This window comes from Somniosus microcephalus, chromosome 9, assembly GCF_052327205.1.
Source record: "Somniosus microcephalus isolate GS21.2 chromosome 9, FLI_Smic_1.0, whole genome shotgun sequence".
NCBI classification, from domain to species: domain Eukaryota; kingdom Metazoa; phylum Chordata; class Chondrichthyes; order Squaliformes; family Somniosidae; genus Somniosus; species Somniosus microcephalus.
In genome coordinates this window covers 80,289,003-80,312,082 of record NC_140995.1, presented here as the reverse complement: position 1 = coordinate 80,312,082, position 23,080 = coordinate 80,289,003, and the positions used below count along the sequence as shown (strand labels likewise).

At 45.2% G+C, this 23,080-nt stretch overlaps 1 protein-coding gene across 2 annotated transcripts in view; it reads right to left on the bottom strand.

The window, feature by feature from the left end:
* Positions 1-23,080, bottom strand: part of pla2g7 (phospholipase A2, group VII (platelet-activating factor acetylhydrolase, plasma)) — a 176,461-nt gene that overhangs the window by 118,590 nt on the left and 34,791 nt on the right. For both annotated transcript variants that reach the window (XM_085996800.1, XM_085996801.1), the window contains exons 2-3: positions 6,701-6,815; positions 2,018-2,168 (exon numbers count right to left, since the gene is read on the bottom strand). In XM_085996800.1, coding sequence (XP_085852926.1) covers positions 2,018-2,168; positions 6,701-6,796 — 247 coding nt within the window. In that variant the 5' untranslated portion in view covers positions 6,797-6,815. The remainder of the gene's footprint in view (positions 1-2,017; positions 2,169-6,700; positions 6,816-23,080) is intronic.

The window sequence follows — 23,080 nt, the reverse complement described above, 5'->3', positions numbered from 1 at the left end:
GCCTAGTGTAGGTCAGAGAAGATTTGGGGCCTGGTGGCCCCTGTAGAAAGTCTAGGGCCTGCTGACTAGACCCAGAGCTTGGTAAGCTGACTGGTCTGCAGTCAGGTTTGGGACCTGGCAGGCAGGCTACAAGTCTGGCTCTGGACATGGACATGGTAAGTTTAAGGAACTGGCCAACTGGCTGATGGAGGTTTATGGCCTGGCTGTCTGCAGAGATCTGGGTTCCAAGGGCCTGGCTGGAATAAGGGGTCTGGTGCCTGCTGTAAGTATGGATCCAGGGCCTGGAGGACCAGAGGTTGATGTCTGGTTGGCAGAGATCTGGGTCAAAAATTAAACTTCCATTTTATTTAATCTCTATTCTGCTCCTTCACATTGGAGCTCGCTTTCCTTTTCTGAGTTTATTCCTCAACTTCTTTATTCTCTTGCTTCCCCTTCTCAACTTTCTCTCCTGAACTTCTTTATTCTCTATGTACATCCATTCCACTCTTGTAGTTATTTTCTATGTATCTGCTGCAGTTTTTTCTTATCTTCCTCTGTTACAACTATGTCCTCTCTCTCTCTATGCAGTATTTTTTTTTCTAACCCCCCCCCGCCCCCATCTCCAGGTTGCTCGTTTCTTCACTCTTCCCACAGTGATTGGACTACAATGTTGTGCTGGTGGTGGTGGGCGGCTGCCATAATAGGAGGGAGAGCGTGGGCCATTGGAACATTTAGTGCTGTTTGCAATGAGTACCGTAAAGAAGAAGAAAACTTCAAACTGATCTCCAGGCTCTAGGGGCAGAAGCTCAGTCCAGCCTGCAGAGCTATGGTGGCAGTGGGATGGCCATTGATCAGCTGGGGAGTAGGCTGCTGAGGGTTGCCTATGACAGACAAAAAAATAAATCTGACTGGGGAATTCAGCACGAAAGAACATGATCAAAAAGGAAAATACTGGGGCCCTTCAAAGAAGAAGCTGTGTATATGATGACATCACAAGGTGTGCCAGAGGAGCAGATTTATCAGCTTCAATGTGAAGTTGAAAAAGTCCATGCCAGTGAGCAAGCTGGAGGCACCCAGATACATACGGGTAATGTGCTTCTTATACAATTAGGCACAGTTGAAGGAGTAGGTTGACTCTCTACCTGATCTGCTCACAGCACTGAAGTAAAACACATGCATATATCACGTTAAGGCATCGAACACTGATGAAACAGCTTTCTTTTTCTTTTATCACTATTAACAACAACAACTTGTATTTATATAGCGCCTTTAACACAGTAAAACGTCCCAGGGCGCTGCACAGGAGTATTTTAAGACAAAAAATGTTACATGTATTTATCCAATAGTGATCAGAACTAATCCAGCATGGCAAACATTGCATAGAACACATACTAGTGAACATTATGTAAGATTTTAGTACAGTACTGCACCGATATGTGCATAACATTTATAGGACAATGTTACCTGTAATATTTACTTGGCCCTTGAAGGAAGGGTTTACTTTTCACACTTTTGTCTCCCGTGTCATCGTCACCTCCTTTCATGCCAGATTATCAATTCATTCAATAATTGGTGTTTTCAGTTTACTGGTGTTAAACATTTATAGTGGATTACCACCTACTGCCCTCCCTCAGCTGATGAATCAGTACTCCTCCATGTTGAACACCACTTGGAAGAAGCACTAACTTAAAAAAATTACTAACATTCAGAATATATTCCCCAGGTGACCGCAACTGAAGGTTTCAAGTCTAGACGCTGATGAAAACTTCAAGTCATACCTCTGATCAATCATTTTTCACAGCACAGTTACTATACCAATGTCTAATTTTCCTGATGTGATTTGATGAGAAATTAAATGTGGTAAACTTCAGAAAAAGGTAGCGTGCAAAAAACATTCCAAACCAGCCTAGTCCTATGCCCATAGTTTATGTCCATTTCATATGAAATACCACCCAATTGTAAAACTTTATATGCAATACCATTTTATCTCTAAAAAAAAAAGATGCCAAAACAAGAAGCAGAGGAGAATATTTCTTACCATACAAATGGTTTAAAATATGATCAACAAATTTTCTGTTGTATTTAAGAAAATCAGCAAGTCCATAGTAATATTCATGTCTGGGAATCCACAATGGCTGTTGATGCTTCCCACTTTGTTCACAAGGGTAATACAGGCGTATAAAACTTCCCTGTTGGAAAAGAGTGCATATAGCATAAAAATATACAAGCTATGGAGTCTGAACGTAAACTAAATGCTTAAAACATAAATTAAATATTTTCAGTGGCACTTTGAAAGTGACACCTCTGTGCTATACAGTAAACTCTTTCTTATCCGGCACCTATGGGACCAGGATGGTGCCGGTTGATGAAAAATTCTGAACAACAGAGAGGTATACCTACCAAGGTAATTTTTAACAAACAAAAATAAAAGCTACTGACTAACTCGGCCACCGTGGGAGACTTGGACTCAGCAAAACGAGTGCTGGATGGATTCGGCAAGATTACCGGTTATCTATTTTGCTGGTTATTAAAGTATTCCGGATGATTAAGTGCCATTTAAACAAGAGTTTACTGTATTAGCAAAAAAAATATATAATGATGTCAGCTAAAAGAGATTAGAACAAGTCCATAAATGCCTAATGCAGCATCCAAACTGATTTTTTTTTTTTTTTTTTTTTTTGAGGGCAACAGTCACATTTTCTTCTCATGCCAAATTGGCCTAGAAATCACTCATCCTTCGGTTTTCTCTATTTCCCTCTGTGTGCCTATTATCTATTTAATGCTTGCCTGAGCTTCAAGGCCAACATTGGGTAATTAGTAAGTGGGGGGAATCATAGGTGCAAATTAAAAGCTCCGCTTATAAATCACACCATGGTTATACAGATAGTATCACCGTACCTCATTACTAGCAGTGACATAAAAAAGGAAGCAGTTATGGGCGAACCCTTCTGAACTTTTATTACACAGTATTTTCAGTTGGATTACATTCCATTCCATAAAACAAGGAGTTAGATATATTTCTTAAGGCTAATGGGATCAAGGGATATGGGGAGAAGGCAGGGACAGGGTACTGAATTTGGATGATCAGCCTTGATCTCATTGAATGGCGGAGCAGGCTCGAGGAGCCGAATGGCCTGCTCCTGCTCCTATCGTCTATGTTTCTATGTTGACCGACACACTTATCGCACTACTCAATGACTTCAAGTAAACCATTCAGAATATTTGAGCAAAGACAAAGAAGAGTTTAGTGAACTATGCGAAGATGTTTCTGCAGATGTGGACTATAACTTAGTTATCATTGATTATAAAGTGTAAGGTCACTTGAGCAATTGTAGGCCTAACAGTAGTTTCTCTCTGATCCAGGTTGAAGGATAAAACTAACTGATTGCTTAGCCTCCCCAAATGAAATGGGCAAATGCAATACTTGGTTTTGGACTGAGCCATACAGAGTGGAAATCTCTCTGGTTTAATCCCTATCTTGTGGCACGTTAGCTCATTTGAGCCAGGAAGATGGTAGAGGCATTACCTTTGGTTACTGTGCCCTGGTCTAGGGAAGTGAAGGGAAAGAAAAGCCAGCCAGAGGTTCCCATTCCCGACTGCTATCCAGTGACCAAATTGTGGACATTGGTTTAGGGCACATTTGGTCTCAGCTGTGATGCTACCAATAGTTGAATAGCTGGCCAACACTCACCATTAAAGGTTCACATTGACAATGACAACTTTGGTGGGGCACTGGAGAATGTTCAGCAATGCACCTCAGGAAATGCCTGCAAACACTTTGGCGGAGATCAATAGCAAATTTTGAAATATCAGCCAACACAGTGGATGGTAAGGTACAGGAGGTTTAGGAAAGCGTTTGAAAAGGTACCACATGGGAGATTCTGACAGAAGATTAAGGGGTATGGAATTGGGGGAGGATAGAAAGCTGGATTAAAAATTGGTTGGAAGGGACAAGAGTACGAGCTAAGGGCAGTTTATCAGAATGGTTGGAAGTGGGTAGTGGTGTTCCACAGGGTTCTGTTCTGGGGCCACTTCCGTTCTCTGTGTATATGACTGATTTGGGTATAGGCCTAGAGGGAGTGGTCTTGCAATTTGCAGATGATACCAAAATAGAAGATATAGTTAATTCTTTAGAAGACCAAAGGAAGGTGCAAAGGGATATTGATAATATGGGGCGATATGCTAAAAAATGGCTGAAGTCAATGTCAGTAAGTGTGGTAAAAAAAAAGCAATAACTGCACTCTGAAAAGTAGCAGTCTTGGTGCTGTGGAAGAGCAGTTGTCTTGGGGGTACAGATTCACATAACGCTAAAGTGAACACTTTAGGTTGATATGGCTGTAAAAAAAAGTTGATGAAATCGGAGGTTTTATCACAAGAGGTATAGAATATAAAAGCTAGCAGGTAATGATAAGCCTATATAAAACCTTAAATTAGATTAGATTGTATAGATGAATGAAGGAAACAGGGATGAAGGGATATGGGAACAGGATGGGTAAATGCGATTAGAAATATTTTCTCGTGGAGGCGAAACAGCGACACAGCCTCATTGAGCCAAATGGCCTGTTTCCATGTCGTAGTTTCTATGTATGTATTTCTATGTACTTTTATCTTGTATTCACAGAAAAAAGACAGTTTCCATAAGCAGGTCAAGACTCCAAAGAAGCCAACTTTGGTTTCCAATTGTTTTTAATATATTCATTATTGGGTAGTGGATGTCACTGGCAAGGCCAGCATTTATCGCCCATCCTAGTTGCCCTAGAGAAGGTGGTGGTGAGCTGCCTTCTTGAACCAGTTCCAAAGTTTTGACCAAACGATAATGAAGGAACGGCGACATATTTACCAGTCAGGATGGTGTGCGACTTTGGGCTGGTTTCCTTTTTATAATTGATTTGGCTTTTCCAGTTAAGTCTCTATCTTTGATTGTTCCCTCTCGTTCACAATTTGTGTGTCAACCCTAAATTATGCTGTGGTTGCTCTTAGACATTCCCCAACCCTCATATTACCTATTGCCCCACTTTATTTTCTCGAACTAGATTGAGCACTGCCTCTTGCTGAACTAAAAACAATACTGATCAAGAAAGTAGTCTGGACATATTGTAGAAACCCTGCTCCTTCTTTGCACTTAGCCTAGTATGTTTGGATTATTAAAATCATCCATTATTATAGGCCTGTCATTCCTGTATTTTTCTCCAATTTGTCTACATATCTCTTCCTCCATCTCCTTTCTACTGTTCAATGGTTTCACTCTAACCAAATAATTTCACCTTTCCCACCGTCTCCTTTATAATCCTCATGTTCTGGTGCTGTAATTGCATCTTTGATTAACAATGCTACCTCTCCTTTTTTGCCTATTCTATCCACCCTGAATATTCTCTAACCAGAAATGGTCAGCTTCCAACCCTGCCTTAGCTGAAGCCACATCTCTATTAATTCTATAACATCACTGTCCTTAAAGCAATTTGTGCCCCTAGCTAACAAATTTTATTCACCATATTTTTTCATTTACATATATAACAAACCTGCCTCTAACTATTTGTCAGTCTTAATAGTTTTAATCCATCTTCTTTCTGACCTGTTCCTTCTAATAATTTTTCCTTCTTTTCTTTGGTCTTTGCAACGTTCCTTGACCTTTTTATTTTGTTTTCTGCTGCTTTATATTTTTTTCTTTTATTCTTCCATATTAGTTTAAACCCTCTCCACATAAATTGTTATTCTCTCAGTGGAGACATTAGTCTTAACCTTCTTCAGGTAAAGCCCATAAGAACATTAGAAATAGGAGCAGCAGTAGGCCATACGGCCACTCGAGCCTGGTCTGCCATTCAATAAGATCATGGCTGATCTTCTACATCAACTCCAGTTTCCTGCCCTATCCCCATATCCCGCGATTCCCCTAGAGTTCAAAAATCTATCGATCTCTATCTTGATTATACTCAACGTCTGAGCATGCACAGCCCTCTGGGGTAGAGAATTCCAAAGATTCACAACACTCTGAAGAAATTTCTCATCTCAGTCCTAAATGGCTGACCCCTTATCCTGAGACTATGAACCCCTAGTTCTAGACACTCCAGCCAGGGGGAACAACCACCACTCAGCATCTACTCTTATTTATTTATTCGTTCATGGGTGTCGCTGGCAAGGCCAGCATTTATTGCCCATCCCTAATTGCCCTCGAGAAGGTGGTGGCGAGCCGCCTTCTTGTACCACTGCAGTCCGTGAGGTGAAGGTACTCCCACAGTGGTGTTCCAGGATTTTGAGCCAGTGACGATGAAGGAATGGCAATATATTTCCAAGTCAGGATGGTGTGTGACTTAGAGGGGAACTTGCAAGCTAATCTAACCCGCTCGGCAATATCAGGGTTGGTTCAGGTAGGACATCCAATTTACACCTCACCCGATTCTATGCTCCACTGAAGTCTGACCCGAAACTGCCTCCTTCGGTTAAAATTGGGGTTCTTTAAACAGTTTCTAATATTGAAAATCCATTATTAAATAAATAAACTACATTAAAAGACAAAATAAAATAAAAACCAAATAAAAGATGTTTAATGCTTCTTTATCTATACTTGTTTACATTTATTATTCATTTTCTGCACATTAGATATCCTCTTCACCAGTTGAGAAAGCTTGTATACTTTTGTCATCTGTATATTATAACTCACAATAGTTATTGGCTTATTTGGATTTTGCATATTGCTTTCTATGCATATCATATAGCACCTTACCTGAATTGTGTGATCAGCCATCAAATCAATACATCCAACAAGATTTGGTCCCCTCCCAGCAGGGATCCCAAGACAATGACTGCCACTGTTCCCCATATTCTGTTTGACTATATATCTGTAAAAAAAAAGTTTAAATTAGATCTACTGGTTATGCCACTGCACTGCCAACATTGTGAAGCCATACTTCTTCTAGCCAATCTCTTCTGCACAAACTTATGTTGGAACTAGTTTGCTGAGATTCACCAGTTTCATCATTACACTGTGTAATCATTAAAGTGCAATTCTCCCAAGAAAGTCTCTTATCTCCCACTCAGAAGGCCAATTTCTCTAATCAAGTATAACATTGTTGAAATTTAGCATAGTTTAGTAGTCACTCATTTTCTTTTTATCACTGTAATTTTGAGACTTCAGCTTTGTTTAATTTTTTGGAAGACAGAATGCAACATAATGAATTTTATTGAGCTGGGGCAGGGGAGAGGGGAAGAGGGGGGCAGTGATGATATATTTGATCCTGAAGATCTAAGCCTAGAATTTCTGTACACCGAATCTCAAATTTTGCATGTGTTCTGGCGATAGTGTTGTACCATCTATACTTGACCCCGAAAACCCTAACTTTTAATTTCTCAATTTTAAATCTGTTCCAAACAGATTGAGATTTTTCATGCAAGATGTGAAACACCCTGTCTCAGAAGGTTTCAGAAACTTCTTCCCGATGGGAGAATTTAAAGCTTGCCTTATTCAATAAGAAAAAACACGATGCACCATACTAAATAAAGTACATCCACTAACCCACCAGGTCTCATGGCTTCTCCCACGCATTTTAAAAGTTCCGCCCTCCAGCCAGTCACTACTGGCCTATACACGGGGTCAGGTGGCTCAACCCCCAGAGTGCAGTGCAGCCCGAGCTACTGATGGGGCCTTTGCTCCACCGCACTGAACTGTGGGAAGCAAAGGCCGCCATCGTCGCCTTTGATCAAACTGGGCAGGAATGGGCAGAGAATCTCCCCTTGGGGTTTCTGTACATTCACGTTTTTATTTTTTTTAAAAGGCCAGAATTCTCCAGGGTGTCAGCGGGCGGTATTGATGGCGGGTCGGGTCCGAAAGTGGTTTTTTTTGATAGGTCAGGAACCCGCTGCAACGTGCCTTTCCCAATGTTGGGTCTGTCAGCGCTGAGCAGATCAGACAGGCAATGGAGGGCGACCCAATTACACACAATATACTTAAAAAAGCAAGTTAAGGGTTTGTTAACTTTAACTTCATGGCCACAGGAACCACACTGTTCAGGGACCACATCTGTCAACCTGAGGCAGGAGTTCAGTGGCCTTTGCTTCAGCTGATTACTTGACAGCTTCAAATGTACAGTAAAAGCTCCTACCTGACAGATCACTTTCCTCAGCCACAAGCTGTTTCTCAGTCCATTTCCAGCACAGATTCTGCAGGCTTTCCACTCTCACCTCATTGGAAGAACTCTCTCACCATTGACAGAATGTTTCTGTCATCTCTACTTCACCTGCCATCTATTCCATCAACATGGGTGTCCTTTATACTGTCTCACCTTGGTCCTCAGAATCCCACCACAATCAGCAGCAGCACCAACACCACCAACTTTCTCCGCAATCACCTGAAGCTGCACAGGACATCAGCAGTCGAGCACATTGCTGCCCAGGATGGCCAGATTTCCTTCACATGATGTGCCAAGTTGGCACCACTTCACACCAGCACCATAGTGTCCCTGCAATGCCCAAGCCATTCCTTTTACACTCATCACCATTGCGGGGGGTAACGTTATGTCTCACCATTCACTGGAACTCACTAAGCCACTTCCAAAGGTGCACACAAATCTGTCCAAGAATGCAAAGTGTTGAAAATAAAGATTTCAATGTTTGGCAACACATCAACAGAAGCTTTACATGAACATTGGATAAAACACCCAAGTGGCTACCCTTGTGTGTTGTTATTTGGCATAATTGCACTAGGATGAGGGCGAGTGGTGGCTAGCGAGAGGGGGATGTGATAATGTAGATAGAGAGGGATGGGCGGAGGTGCAAGGTATTGGTGTGAGTAAGGATGTGCAGAGTAGGGTAGGGAAGGCAGTGTGATGGGGATGTGATGAGAGGCACAGCAGGATGAAGGAGAGTGTGGCTTTGTACTAACGTTTCGTGATCTAATGAGATCACTGAACAGTTTGTGCCACTGCACCCAGGTCCTCCTGACGACATCTCTGCTTGTGTCCTCCTCTGCAATGTGGAACCAGGCTGCGTTGATCTCCTGGGGAGGTCTCTGCCGCCCATGGGAAGGGAAGAGGACCTCCCTACGTGCTGCGATTCCCTCCATAAGTATATGGAGGGAGTCATGGGAGAACCTGGGTGCAGCCCTACACCTCTGTGCAGTGCCTTGTCAGTGTTTGTAGCACTTCAATACTGTAGAACACGGACAGCACAAACATCAAAAGTAAGGTGGCTATGGTCCCTTTAAAGAAACCGGATGATGACACTTCATGAATGAAGTCACCAGACCCGCTTCCTCTAATTGGTCCGGGAAACGCACTGGGCAGGCTTAACGAGCCCTATCAAAAGTAAATTCATTTTAGCCATGGGATTAAGCCAGCAGCGGGGTTGCAAGCCGGCACCGACATCGCCCGCCCCAGATCTGCCGAGGGGAGCAAAATATCAGCCAAAGACTCTATACGGGGACAAGTTTTATGAACCGGGGACGGTCCCCGGATTAGGTACTGTGTCCCCGGGAAGAGTCCCCAGTTCAGAAAACTTGTCCCTGTATAGAGTCTTTGGCGGGACGTATGGTGAGCCAATTTACATAGCCCTCCCATGCAAAAGACCAGCTCGCACGAGTTTCCTAGATTTACACGAATAATGCACAGGCGTAGATCAACGCCAAAAATATTAGGTGTCGTTGATTTTGGCATAAGTGAGATTGTTGGAGTTCAATAGTAATTTTCTTGTGATTTTTAAAAAGTTGTTGCTGAAGCCTACACTATACTTGAAGTGCTGTCAGACTCTGTGCACCTGAACTTTTTGATTTATAATGAATGAGGATGAGGAGCAGCAGAGGCAAGAGGCTCAGAGTGAGACAACATGGCAGAAGACAGCAGCCCACTCGCTATTACTCCTATTGGGGCACTGCACTGTGCTTGTTTTATGCCAGTATTTAGGTTTTAGTGAAGGCAAATAAGCTCCACAGGACATTTGGGCGCAAGTTCCCGTCGGCACGATCTGTGCGGAAGCCCCGTTAATTTCAGCATGCGTAGGATCCAAAAATTCCGGGCCTATAGTTTTCAGTTACCACAATTCCAGTTTGATATTTACAGCTGAAACCAAATATATCCATAGAAAATGAACCCCGCTCACCACCCCAAGCTGAAAACCTGGACTAGAATGGAACCACAGCAAGTCCTGACTCAACCACTCCCATTTTCATCCCCACCCCGGAAAATAATCTGATATACAGTATGTCAAAGGTTTGGTATGTATATCTATTGAGAAATCACCACGTCTCTGTTGCATTAATCATTCCAAATATGCAATGCAACACATCTGAATCACCTCTATCCTTAGACCTCAATACAACTTATCAGAAAACTGTTTTTACTTCTTTCTAACCACAGAATTTAAATATCAACCTCTCATTTGCAAATATGCTGTGTTTGCAAAACTGTTTCCTGTTCAACACCTCTTCAGTTAACAAGTGTTATAGAGCAGTGAATAGTTGTAATACTGAGAACAAAAAAACTGTTGAAGATTTCTTCCTGAAAAGAACTGTTTACAACATTATAACAAATCCCATTGAAAATATTAGAGGTAGGAAGAAGTAGCACTTAAAAAGAGCTATATTTTTTTTTCAATTGTAAATTTAATGCACCCTCATTCTTCAAATGTATACTTTTGGTTTCGAAGACTTTATATTAAAGGATAAAGATGCTCCTCTGGTTGATTCCAACTCCATCCATCTTGCCAACCAGCCAGTCAACCAACCAACGGAAATGGGCACAACGTGGACCTTTTATCTCATGCTGCACAATGCACTGCTTAGGAAATTGGATCAGGCTGCAAGTGGATGCAGAGTGTGCTGCTACTCTTACTTAGCTAGCCCACATGCAAAATGGTGGCAACCCTAGCAGGTTACTAGTCAGATTGAAATTATATCTTTAAAACAACAACTTGCATTTATATAGCAACTTTAACGGAGTAAAAACTTCTCAAGGAGCGTTATCAGACAGAATTTGACACCAAGCCACATAAGATGATATTAGGACAGGTGATATAATTAAGTGTTCAATTATATATGGTGGTAAAAAAAAAACCACAAATATTAGCAATTCTACCAACAGACAACACCAGTTAAAATGTATAACTCTTTCAATACATGAAAAGAAACATTAGTAACCCAGTGACTCAGCATAGCGCTTGGGTATTGCACTGAGTCACAAAATGCATGCTCTCAATTGCATTCCAGTGACCTCGCTGGCAGTCATTACATTGTCAAGTACAAGTGAAGAAATGATCCACTTCAATGTAGTTGAGGCAATCATATGTTGTGTGTTGTGTGTTTGTTTAAACAATGGGTAAGGCTCCCTTTTGTGAAGACATTGGCCTAGAAATTCAGTATCGCCACGTTTGGGGCGTTAGTCGAGCGGGTGCTAACCCGGCGCAAATTATCGCTACCTTCAGCGAAATTGACCTGCTTCACCCCAAGAGGTGCTTGGAGCGCTAAAGCAGGCGCTGCACGACTGTCCTAAAGCGCTAAGCCGGAGAAGAGAGGCGCTACCACCGAGGGCGGGCGCAGCACAGGTGTGGCCAGTTAGTGATTGCAGGCAGACACGCTGGCGCCGGTCAAAGGGGGAGGGTTGATTTGGATTGCAGCCACGCCCTGCACATTGGAGCCCTGATTCTCAGCCTGGACAGACCTGCTGCCACATTCTACCGCCTAGGACCATGGAGAGGGCTAGGGAGCGAGTGCAGCGATTCAGTGAGGGGGCCCTGCAGGTTCTGGTTGGCGCAGTGGAGCACAGGCAATCTATCCCGTTTCCGGACAGTGGCAGGAGGCCGCTGCCCAACGAATATTGAAAAGCTTGGAGGGAGGTGGCACACAGAGTGACCTCCAGCAGCATGGAACCTAGGACCCCTGTGCAATGCAGGAAGAAGTTCAACGACCTCACTTGGGTTGTCAGGGCGAGTACCCTTTTCAGTATCCTCTTCATCCCTGCATGTGCACCTCACTTTATGGCCAAAGGGTTCTGAAAGCCCCAATGCCCAGCCCTCATCCAACACCTATGGGCCTTTCATGAAACTCACGTGCACATTCACCACTTTACACACTGCAAGGGCTATTCCACCATGGAGGCAGTGCAGCCAAGATCAGGGCTTCACACTGTACTCAGAGCCCGTCCTCTCTCTTGCAGGGCAAGCTGGCGCACAATAGGAGGCAGCAGCAACGGACCGGGGGAGGCCGTCCTGAACTTAAAGACCTCAGCGGTCTGGAGCAGATTATGGCAGGCCGGATGATTGGCCTCGTCGCCACTGGAGATGCCGACCCCGTTCTGGACAGCAATGGCAAGGTCATCACCTTTTTGACCTCTCTCCTTCCAATTCACAATTCACAATTCAAATCGCTTTATTGGCATGATAAGTTACATCTTATGTTGCCAAAGCATCAAAATACATTTATGGTTTAGCACATAAACGCAGTTCTATTCATACAGTGTATAAACAGGTATATCCCTGAGTGTATAAATATACATTCGCATTGTTTATATATATTCTTTTCTTAGTTTACTGGTTGTCCCTCTGTTCATGGCAAGCTGTAACATAGTGTGCCGCCAGTGTTACACAGCTTCTCTCCTCTCCCAGTAGGAATGGGAGTTTTTGGTTGTCATTCAGATTTCTGAAATCAGGGCATATTTGTGAGAATTTTTGGTAGAAATTCTCCCTGATGCCCTGATATTTTCCACAAGCTGTGAGGAAGTGCATCTCTGTCTCCACCACTCCCTGACTGCAGTGAGAGCATATCCTGTCCTCTCTTGGCAGCCTGGTCTGCCTGTGTCTGCCTTTTTCGATCGCTAGGCTATGTTCGCTAAGTCTGTACCTTGTCAAGGTTCTTCTCAGTTTGTTATCCTTTACCATGGTCAGGTAATCAGCTATGTTGTATTGTCTGTTTAGGGCCAAGTAGCAATTGAGTTTGCTTTGGGTTTTTGTTGTTTCTGCCCAATATGTCAGATATTTTTCCTTTTGCTTAGCGACGATTGTGTTGGGTCGAATTCTTTGTGTTACCCTGTCACTGTCCTGGGGCTGGTTATTGTTAGTATTTACTTCACTGAGTCCCAGGACTAGTTGACTGAGGGTATTCTTCTTTATGGTCAGCTCTTGGCATTTCAGGGCGTCGTAGTGATAGCATTGGGGATTGCTCATTTGTAGGTGATTCCAAAATTTGGTGGCTCTTTTTTGGATAGTGATTATTAATGGATATTGGCCTAGTTCTGCCCTGCATGCATTGTTTACTGTTTTCCTTTGAGTCCGGAGGATACTTTTACAGAATTCTGCATGTAGGATCTCAATTGGGTGTTTGTCCCATTTTGCAAATTCTTGTTGAGTTAGCGGTCCCCATACCTCACTGCCATAGAGTGCAATTGGTTCAATTACTGATTTGAAAATTTTGAGCCAAATGCTAATTGGGATTTCTATTTGGATTGATTTTTTGATGGCATAGAAAGCCCTTCTTGCTTTCTCTTTCAGTTCATTCACAGCCAGTTTGAAGTTTCCCGTAGAACTGATTTTTAAGCCCAAGTATGTGTAGTTAGTGGTTTGTTCAATTTTGGTTGTTCCTACTGTGAAATTTATTTTGGGTCCCTGATGTTTGGATCTTTGCTGGAACACAAGGACTTTGGTTTTTTGGGGATTTATTGTCAGGGCCCAAGTCTGGCAGTATGACTCCAGCAGGTCCAGGTTTTGCTGTAGCCCCTCTTTAGTAGGTGACAGCAGAACCAGGTCGTCTGCATAGAGGAGGAATTTAACCTTGGATTCATATAGGGTGAGGCCGGGTGCTGTAGATTGTTCAAGTAGTTTTGCCAATCCATTTATGTAAATATTAAAGAGTGTCGGTGAGATTGGCGAGCCCTGCGTCACCCCCCGCCCCTGTGGGAAGTATTTTGTTTGTTTGTCTCCAATTTTAACTGCACATTTGTTGTTTGTATACATTGATTTAATTACATCATATGTTTTCCCTCCTACCCCACTTTCGATAAGTTTCAGGAATAAACCGTCATGCCAGATGGAGTCGAAAGCCTTCTGGAAATCTACAAAGCATGCGTAGATTTTGCTTTTGTTATGGTGAACGTGTTTGTCAATTAGGGTCTGTAGGGTGAAGATATGATCGGATGTTCTATAGTTTGGCAGGAATCCAATTTGGCTTTTACTCAAGACATTGTGCTCCTCAAGGAAGTTTATGGTGCTACAGAATACCTTCCCCAGGTTACTGTTTACACAGATGCCTCGATAGTTGTGTGGGTCGATTTTGTCCCCACTTTTGTATATGGGCGTTATGAGTCCTTTGTTCCAGATATCAGGGAAATAACCGACACTCAGAACCAAGTTGAAGAGTTTTAGGATAGCCAGTTTCATTTTGTTGTCTGTGTGTTTAATCATCTCGTTTAGTATGCCGTCTGTCCCGCAGGCTTTTCCTGGTCGCAGGTCCTTGAGTTTTTCAAGAAGTTCTTTTTCTGTTATTATGGCGTCCAGCGGGTTTTGGTTATCTTTTATGGCCATTTCTAGCTTTTCCAGTTTTTTGCATATTTGGTGCTGCTCTGGTCTTAGTGTGTTTTTCTGGTATAATTTTTCAAAGTGGTTTACCCATGTGTCCCCATTTTGAATGGCCAAATCGTCGTGTTGTTTTTTGTGTAGTGTTTTCAAGTTTTCCCAGAAACAATTGGAATCAATGGATTCCCCCATGGAGCTGAGTGTATTCTTAATATATTGCTCTTTTTTGGTTCTGAGTGTGTTTCTGTATTGTGTTAGTGTCTGACAATAAGTAAGGCGTAGTTCCTCGTTTTCTGGATGTCTGTGTTTTTGGTTTGATATTTTTCTAAGTTTTTTCCTCATGTTATGGCAATCTCGGTCAAACCATTTTTCATAGTTTTTTGTTTTGGGTTTGTTCTTGCGAGCTTTCAAGTTTGCATTTGTTGCCAAATTATCAAAAATATTGTTTAGTTTACTAACTGCCCGGTTTACGCCTTCTTTATTGTGAGTGTATATGTTATCCAGAAAGATGTCTAAGAGAGCTTGAGTTGATGCATTGCTAATTGTTTTCTGGTATTTTTCCGTGTCGTTTTTGGCCCATCTGTACGATTTTTTGGTGTTGTACAGTTTACTGGGTTGTGTTTCTATGTTGTTTGTTTCTGTCTTTTTGAGGAACATAGTAATTTGACTGTGATCTGACAGTGTTGTTTGTGGTTTGACTGTGAATGCTCTGAAAGAGGATGGGTCTAAGTCTGTAATCATATAGTCTACTGTGCTGCAGCCAAGAGGTGAGCAATAGGTCGATCTTCCTAGGAGGTCTCCTATGAACCTACCATTGACAATGTACAGACCCAGGTTTTGACAGAGCTGTAGTAGCTGTTTTCCGTTGGTATTTGACTGCTTGTCGCAGTTATGCCTGTATGGAAGGGAAGGGATGTCAAAGTGGTTATTCCCGAAAACGTAATTGTTTCCCTGATTATTGGTGAAGTCTGGTTCTTCGCCCGTTCTTGAATTGAGGTCCCCACAGATCAACACGTTCCCCTGGGCCTGGTATTGGATAATTTCCCCCTCCATGTTGGAGAAGGTGTCCTCTTTAAAGTACGGGGAATTGATTGGAGGGATATAAAGTGCGCAAATGTAAACATCTTGGGTGTTTGAGATAATCTCCCTCTCAAGTTTGAGCCACATATGGTTTTTGCCCTTTTTTATAAATTTGATGTAATTCTTAAGTTCTGTTTTAAACCAGATCAGTATGCCTCCGGAGTCTCTGCCTTGGGTTACACTTGGTAATTTATTGGAGGGGACCACCAGCTCAGTGTACCCTTGGGGACAGCCAGTGTGTCCTTTTCCTTTATACCAAGTTTCCTGTAAAATTATAATATCTAGGTCTTTAGTTTCATCTATGAACTCTGGGGTCCTACTTTTCACTTCTCGCAGTGAAGAGCGTAGACCTTGGATATTCCAGGTCGAAATATATAAGGATTTCATGTTAAGTTTGATCTTTTACTATGATAGGTTAAAGAGTGGTACGTGTTTGTCGTGTCTAAGTGTGGGAAAAAAAAGATCACATCAGTTGTCTACAAAAGTTAATACAATTTGGTTACAGTTCTTTCTATTAATTAGTCCTTGATCCATAAGGCGGAAGTAGATGCTGCTGCACATCTGCTTATTGTCTCTTAATGGATTGTTTCTGTCTGAGGTATTGCGTACGTCCTGTGCATCTCTCCCTCTGTCTGGCTGGGAGCAGTCCTATTCCCCTGTGGGACAGGAGTGGTGCAGGTCTGATATTGTTGTTTTGCATGGGGATCCTCTCTGGTCTCGGTTGGTGTGTTGGTGGTCCTTGTAGTGTTCCTGATATGTACCCCGCTGATCTCTGGTGGTCGGGGGGTCCTCTTGGAGTCTGGGTATGGACCCGGTTAAAAGCGACGTCCTTCAGGGCTTTAGCAAAGATCGATATTCTTTGCCTTTGGATGTGGACGTGGTCGTAAAGACATTCCTCATCGAGGGTGGGGTGTTGGGCCAGGTGTACGTTGTGGTTTGATTCGCAGTCTCTTGCTATGCTGGCATTTATCTCATGAATTGTGTTGTTGTTGAAGTCTGTTCTCGGCAATATTGTGGAAACAGTGATTCTAGTGTTTGGAAATGTACTGCTTGCTTTCCTAATCATTGCTCTGAGCGATGTTGCTACTTCTTTCTGTTGGGTCTTTAGGTCATTTGTGCCCGTGTGTATTATTATGTGTTGGGGGGAGCCTAATCTGGCTTTGGTCAGCCATCCCATGGCTCTGTTTGTTGTTGGGCACCAGATCTTTTCTACTTTACTTCTAGGGAATAGCTTTTTCTCCCATAGAAATTTCCCATTTGAGTCTATGAGTATTACGACGTCAGCCTTGTTTGTGTTTACTGTCTGGTGGCTTTCGCTTGGACTCAGTGTGTGTGCTGGGGTGTCTGGTGTGTGCGTACCTCTTGTGAGCGGCCCGCTTGTGGTTCCACGGTGGTGGGGGAAAATTGCGAATCAGTATGCTGGTCGGTCTGTGTGGCACCCCTTGTATTGTGTGTCTGTTGCTTTTGTTCCGTGTGGGAGTGCAGCCGTTCCGTCCGGCTCTGTCTTGTCTTATCTCTAGCCTCTGGTTGCTGGTCTAATGGTGTTATCTCTCCTCTATGGCTCTCTTCTTTTTCCTGCAGCTCTTTCACCTGATTCCTAAGTAGATTCACCTGGTTCTCAAGTAGCTTCAGCTCTCTCTTGTGTCTCTCCCTCTCCTGATTTTGATCGTCATTCATTTTGAGGAAGTCCTCTCTAAGTTTAACCATCTCTATCTCTAATTGATTAAATTTATCTTTTGGTTGTATCTGGCTGTGTGATCCCGGGGTATGTGTCTGGTCGGCCCTGGAAGGCTCACTCACTTCCTGGCTAGGCTGGTCGGCCCTGGAGGGCTCACTCACTTCCTGGCTATGCTGCTCTTCTCTTGGTGAGCTGGGAATGGTAGGGGGACTATGTGTGGCTTCCTCCCTGGTAGTTATGCTGGGGTTTGTCAGTTGTATCGTGTGGCTGTGGTTCCCCGGGGTTAGTGTCTGGTTTGAACTGTGTGGCTCGTTCACCTCCTGACCAGGCAGATTTTCTCCTGGTAAGTTGTCAATGTTGGGGGGAGTGCGGGCCACTCTGGGGCTGTTCCTTCCCCCCTTAGTTAATTTTTTCAGTGTCCTGAAGGCCGTTGCAAATTTGTCGAGGTTGCCTTGCACTAATATTGTTCCGGTATTGTACGCGTTGACCGTCGTAGTTGAACTGTCTCCTGGTGTGTTTCATTATGGACCCATTTGCGGTATTTTCTAGGTTAACATTGGTATAGTGTGATTTTATTGCTGTGATCCAAGCCACTGGCTGATCTGAGTAGAAAATGAGGTTACTTTTTGTCCCATTGTTGTAACAGTCAGCAAAAAGTGTTTCTGGTTTTTCTCTCATCTGCTCATGCTTGATCGCTTTTATAGCTTTTTTTGCGGTGTTGGGGGGAATCTGGAAGCGGGGCTGTTGTGGATCTTCTGATTCGCTCATTTTTGGTAAAGTATTGTTGATCTTAGAATAAGCTTTTCTGGGGCCCCGGGTTTGGTGTTTCCCTCTCCCTGTTCGCGAACTTTCCCGGTCCCCCCTCTCCGACCCCGTGGTCCCTGGGCCTCGGCTTCTGGGTTCACCCTTCTCAGGTCTGGGTCTGTGAGCCGCTGTTTCCCGGTGCCTTCGGGCTGTTCCCCTCCCCCTCAGAGGTCTCTGTGCCTCTGTCTCGGCCTGGCTCCTCGGGCCTTTCCCTGGCTTCAGTCTCCCTCCCTGGGCCCTGTACTCAGAGTCTTGGTTTGCTTCTGGAAGCCTTCTGGTTGCTCCCCTTCTCCTCAGAGGTCTCTGGGCCTGGCTCCTCGGGCCTTTCCCGGGCTTTCTAGCCCAGCTGCCGCTCGGGCTGTGCCTCGTTCGCCGTTCGGGTGCTGGACTGCGGTCGTCGCTCGGGTGCTGGACTGCGGCCGCCGATCGGGCCGTGTCTCGTTCGCCGCTCGGGCTCCCCGAGTCACCTCGTTCCGGCTGCCGCTGCGTCTCCGTGCGGCCTCCCCGATTCGCCTCGTTTCCCGAAGCGGCCTCCCCGAGTCTCCTCGCTCCGGCTGCCGCTGCGTCTCCGTGCGGCCTTCGCGCCTCGGTTCCCGATGCGGCCGAGTCACCTCGCTTCTGCTGCTGCTGTGGCCCCGTGCGGCCGCTGTTCTTTGGTTTGTATATTTTTTTTTCCCCTTATTTCTTTTTTTTCTTTGGCTTTTTTTTTCTAATTTCCTCTGGTTTTTTTTCCTTTGGTGGTCTCTTTGGTGGTCTTTTCCTTCCTTACTTAATCTTGACTAAACAAACTAAACTAACTTAACTAGAACTAAATTTAACTTTAAAACCTTTTTAAACTTGAAATGAACCTTTTTTTTCCCCACTTTAAACACTAAAAACACTAAAAATTCAGCAGCCCATCTTCAGCGTGTGTATTCACTCTGTCTGGCTGCTATCGAACTCATGCCTCCCTCGCTGCCGCCCTGTCCTCACGCTAAAGCAACTCTTGTACCTCCCTGCTTTCAGATGCTGATTCGCCAGGTGAGGAGGCGGGCCCTCAAGCTGCCACTGAGAGTGATTCTGAAGGCGAGGAGGAGGAGGAGGAGGAAGCCGGACCATCAGTGCCACCCTCAGCCGAGGCAGCCCATGGCCATATTGGGGACACGTCTTCCCTGGAGGGGAGCAGGGGAAGGGTCTGAGGAGGGTGAAGCTCCGCGCTGCAGCAACGGGGGGGGGGGGGGGGGGGGGGGGGGGGGGGGGGGGAGGGAGGCGGTAGGGAAGCTCGGCGGCCTTCTCCCCGGAGGGAGAGTCTGGCCTCCAGTCCTGCTACAGTAAGCGCAGAAGAGGTGCGGCTCTTCGCTGAAATGGGCGCCCAGGCAGAGCAGAGGCACACTGAGCTCATGGCTGCAGTGGCAAGGATGCCCGACTCCATAAAGTCACTGGCAAGGAGTCTGCAGGACTTCGGTGCAGCACAGGCGGCTTCCACGCAAGTGCTTAGTGGTGCCATGCAGTCAGTGGCTGGTCTGATGCAGACACAGATTAAGGCCACACGAGCACTGACTGCTGCCACCCTCGCTGGATCGGGCAGGATTCGCCGGGGCCTTCGCCGCGCCGCAGGCCAGCAGTCTGTGCTTCAGCAGATTGCTCCTCATGCTGCAGTGCTGCCCCGTGGGAGTGTCAGTGTGTTGTCCGACCAGGGAGTGCCTGTGCTCTGTCAGGATGGCAGCATTCCTGCTGCCAACACGGTCACTCCTCCACTGCAGCTGCCACCACCCGTAGGACAGACTGCTGCCGCCCATGCAGAGTTGAAGCAGTCAGCAGCCGGGCCCTCCAGGCCCAGAGCTGGTCCAGGCCGTCCCAAGGGCATCTGCCGACTCAGTTTCTGACACTCAGCAGCCTTCCCCCAGCCTTGCTGCAGCCACTGGGGTCCCATTGCGGAGGAGCTGCAGGGTGGGAAGGGGCCAATCTCGCAAGCGAAGCAGATCACCCTCGCAGGCCAAAAAGTAGGAGGTGTGGCAAAATGCTGGTAATTTTTTTAGTGAAGGCTGAGGATCATGGTCATTTTTGGTTAACTCTTTTGTTCATTGTCTCCAGGCTGTGAGAGCCAGTTATGTGTCTGACTGCTTTTTTGGGGGTTTCTCGGTATTTCTGTGTCATGCAGGATGGGCACACAGTTTGTTAAATAAAGAAGTGTCTTTATTCAGATTGTGCACATTTGCTCTTTGAACTATTTGTTGCCTTGACCGGCTCAGGGGTTGCGGAACCGTTCCATTCATGTTCTTTCAATGGCACAAGCCATTCCCTCAGAGGGGGCCTAGAACCGACTTGCAATAAGCCGCTGACGGACGGCCCTTGCACTTTGTGCCTCCCTCCCGTCTTGGTGCTCCTCCTCTTCCTCTGCTGGTGCTCCAATGTCTGCTGACAGTGGCCGAGTCCTGAGGATAGCCAGGTTATGCAGCATACTACAACAAAAATGGAAGACTCGCTCAGGCGAGTACTGAAGGGCTCCCCCGGAATGGCCCAGACAGCGGAACCGTTGCTTTAGCACGCCGATTGTGTGCTCAATTATGTTCCTGGTCGTTTGATGGCTGTCATTGTATCGTTCTGCGGCAGGGGTGCTGGGCGCACGGAGCAGGGTCATCAGCCAGGTGCACAAAGGATAGCCCTTGTCCCCGAGAAGCCAGCCTCCTGGGTGAGCCAGGGCTTCGAAAAGGTCTGCCACAGAAGTCTGGCGCAGGATGAAGGCGTCGTGGCTGCTGCCTGGAAAGCGGGCATTGACAGCTAGTATCAGCTGTCTGTGGTCACACACCAACTGCACGTTCAACGAATGGAACCCCTTCCAGTTGCGGTAATCCTCGGCATTCTCTTGAGGCGCCCGCAAAGCCACATGCGTGCAATGGCGCCCTGGACCATGGGGAAGCCCGCTATTCTTGCAAATCCCATTGCGCGCTCTTGCTGCTTGTCCAGGGTCATGGGGAAGGAAATGTACTGACGTCTCCTTTTGAAGAGGGCATTCGTGACTTGGCGGATGCAGCAATGCACCGCAAACTGGGAGACATTGGCAATGTCCCCAGTAGTGGATTGGAAGGAGCCAGTGGCATAGAAGTTGAGAGCCACCGTCACCTTCACTGCCACCGACAGAAACATCCTGCTCCTCAGCTGAGGCTGCAGATCTGTCTGAAGCAGGTGGCAGAGCTCAGTGACCACCTCCCTGCTGAATCGAAGCCTCCGAATACACTGCTCCTCAGACATGTTGAGGTAGGAGAACTGCTGGCAGTATACCCTGGGAGGGTAAGGTCTCCTGTGCCGACGCCTGTTGGCCCTCCTCAGTCTCGCCATGATTGGCACACTCTCTCGGTGTCTCGGAGCCCTCTCAATGCAATGGAGAAACCCAATGTTTCCACCCATCGCAGCCCCTATAATATGTGGCCACTCAAGGCTATGGCACTGAAAAATCAATCCAACTGCAAAGTTCTGGGCTGAAGCCAGAAGTACCTGTGCGAGCACCGACTCAATGCAGAAAGCTCTCTCCCTTTGTCTCTCTGCAAATCTCTCTCTCACACACAGGAGTGGTCCAAAATGGCTACCACTAAGAGGCCAGGAAGAGCCCCCTTTAAATAGCACCCCCACCCCTCAACCCCACAGCGACTGGGAACCGTTCCAGTCAAGCAGTCGCTGGGAGCGCCAGACGGAAAGGGGGGTGCCACTGAAGTTCCGGTTCGGGGCGCACCAAGGGCATTGCACCATGAAATGACGTAAGGATCTGCGCGCGCAGCTGAGTGGGCGTTGCGGTTTTGCGCCGCTGCTAAATGTCCGCGAGAGGCGCAGGTCTCGCCGCGCCCGGGCGCTAGCCGCTTCGCACCCCACTTATCGCCCTCTTAAGGCGCTAACGGCTGGCGCTAACAACTGAATAAAAATTCATAAAAATTTAATTGGAGTATTTGAAATAAACACTCGACATCAGGTCTGCGTTCGAAGATTCAAACAGTCTTTATTCGCACCAGTGGGGAGACATCCTGCTATCTGTCTAGCCAGGCTTCTCTCTGCTGATAAAGTTTTAAGCAGTCTTTTATACAAAATATAGGTGCATGATTAGCCTCATGCATGATCCATCTTAGCAATTTGATTGGGTTTCGCCCTAGTGCACATTTACTGATTGGTTATACAAAATAAAGCAGAGCTTACACCAATGCCGCCTACCAACACGTGACATCAAGATACCGCCTACATTACTGGAAAAGCATACGACCGTTATCACCGCAAGCTGTTGCTGCAACTATGACATTGTGCGTATGCTCGTTGGGGTTTCACCAACATTGAACATTCTTCTAAGACGACGACTCCTGACTCATTGTTCTGCTTATCTGCCCCTCTATGTTCAATGGTGACTAGTTGCAATTATATTCAAGTTACACAGCTTGTCGCAGTTAATCATTCTAACACTACTGCGAAATCAACATGTCATTCTTAGTGTTCTCAACTATCAATTCAACAACTTAAGACAGCTTATTTCTGCAAACAGACTTTAGCTTAGTTCCAGAGACCCATTCCTAACCCTTTAATCAAAGTAGAGCTCTAAAGCCCCACTTCAAAATGGAATTAGATTTTTAGTAAAATCAAAGCAAACACGAGACAAGAAATGGAAAAAATTAATTCTAAAATGACTTTTTAAACTTTCCTTCTCATAGTTTTAATTTAACAGCATAGTCTAACAGTTACAGAATTGATTATTGGCTGGGGTAGATATTAATAGCAGAATTACTGTTTGTTGATTTACACCCGCAGAAGCCAAATAGATGAGGACCAGTTTTTATTCTTTTTTTTGGAGGGGTATTCACAATTTATTAGTGTGAAAACCAAGGGACAATCAGTCAGAAAAAATTGTACCCCAAAATGAGTAAAACGTTTTGATTTTGATTATTGCTAAAACTCAAGAAAAAAAACACAAGGGAATTTTAAAGTCAGGTTAAATGAAACCCCCTAATTATTTACATAATTCACAGACACCACTTTTATGGGGCTCACATCAGAGTCTGGCTTAACCAAGAGATAGTTCTTTTAGAAAATGAGAAA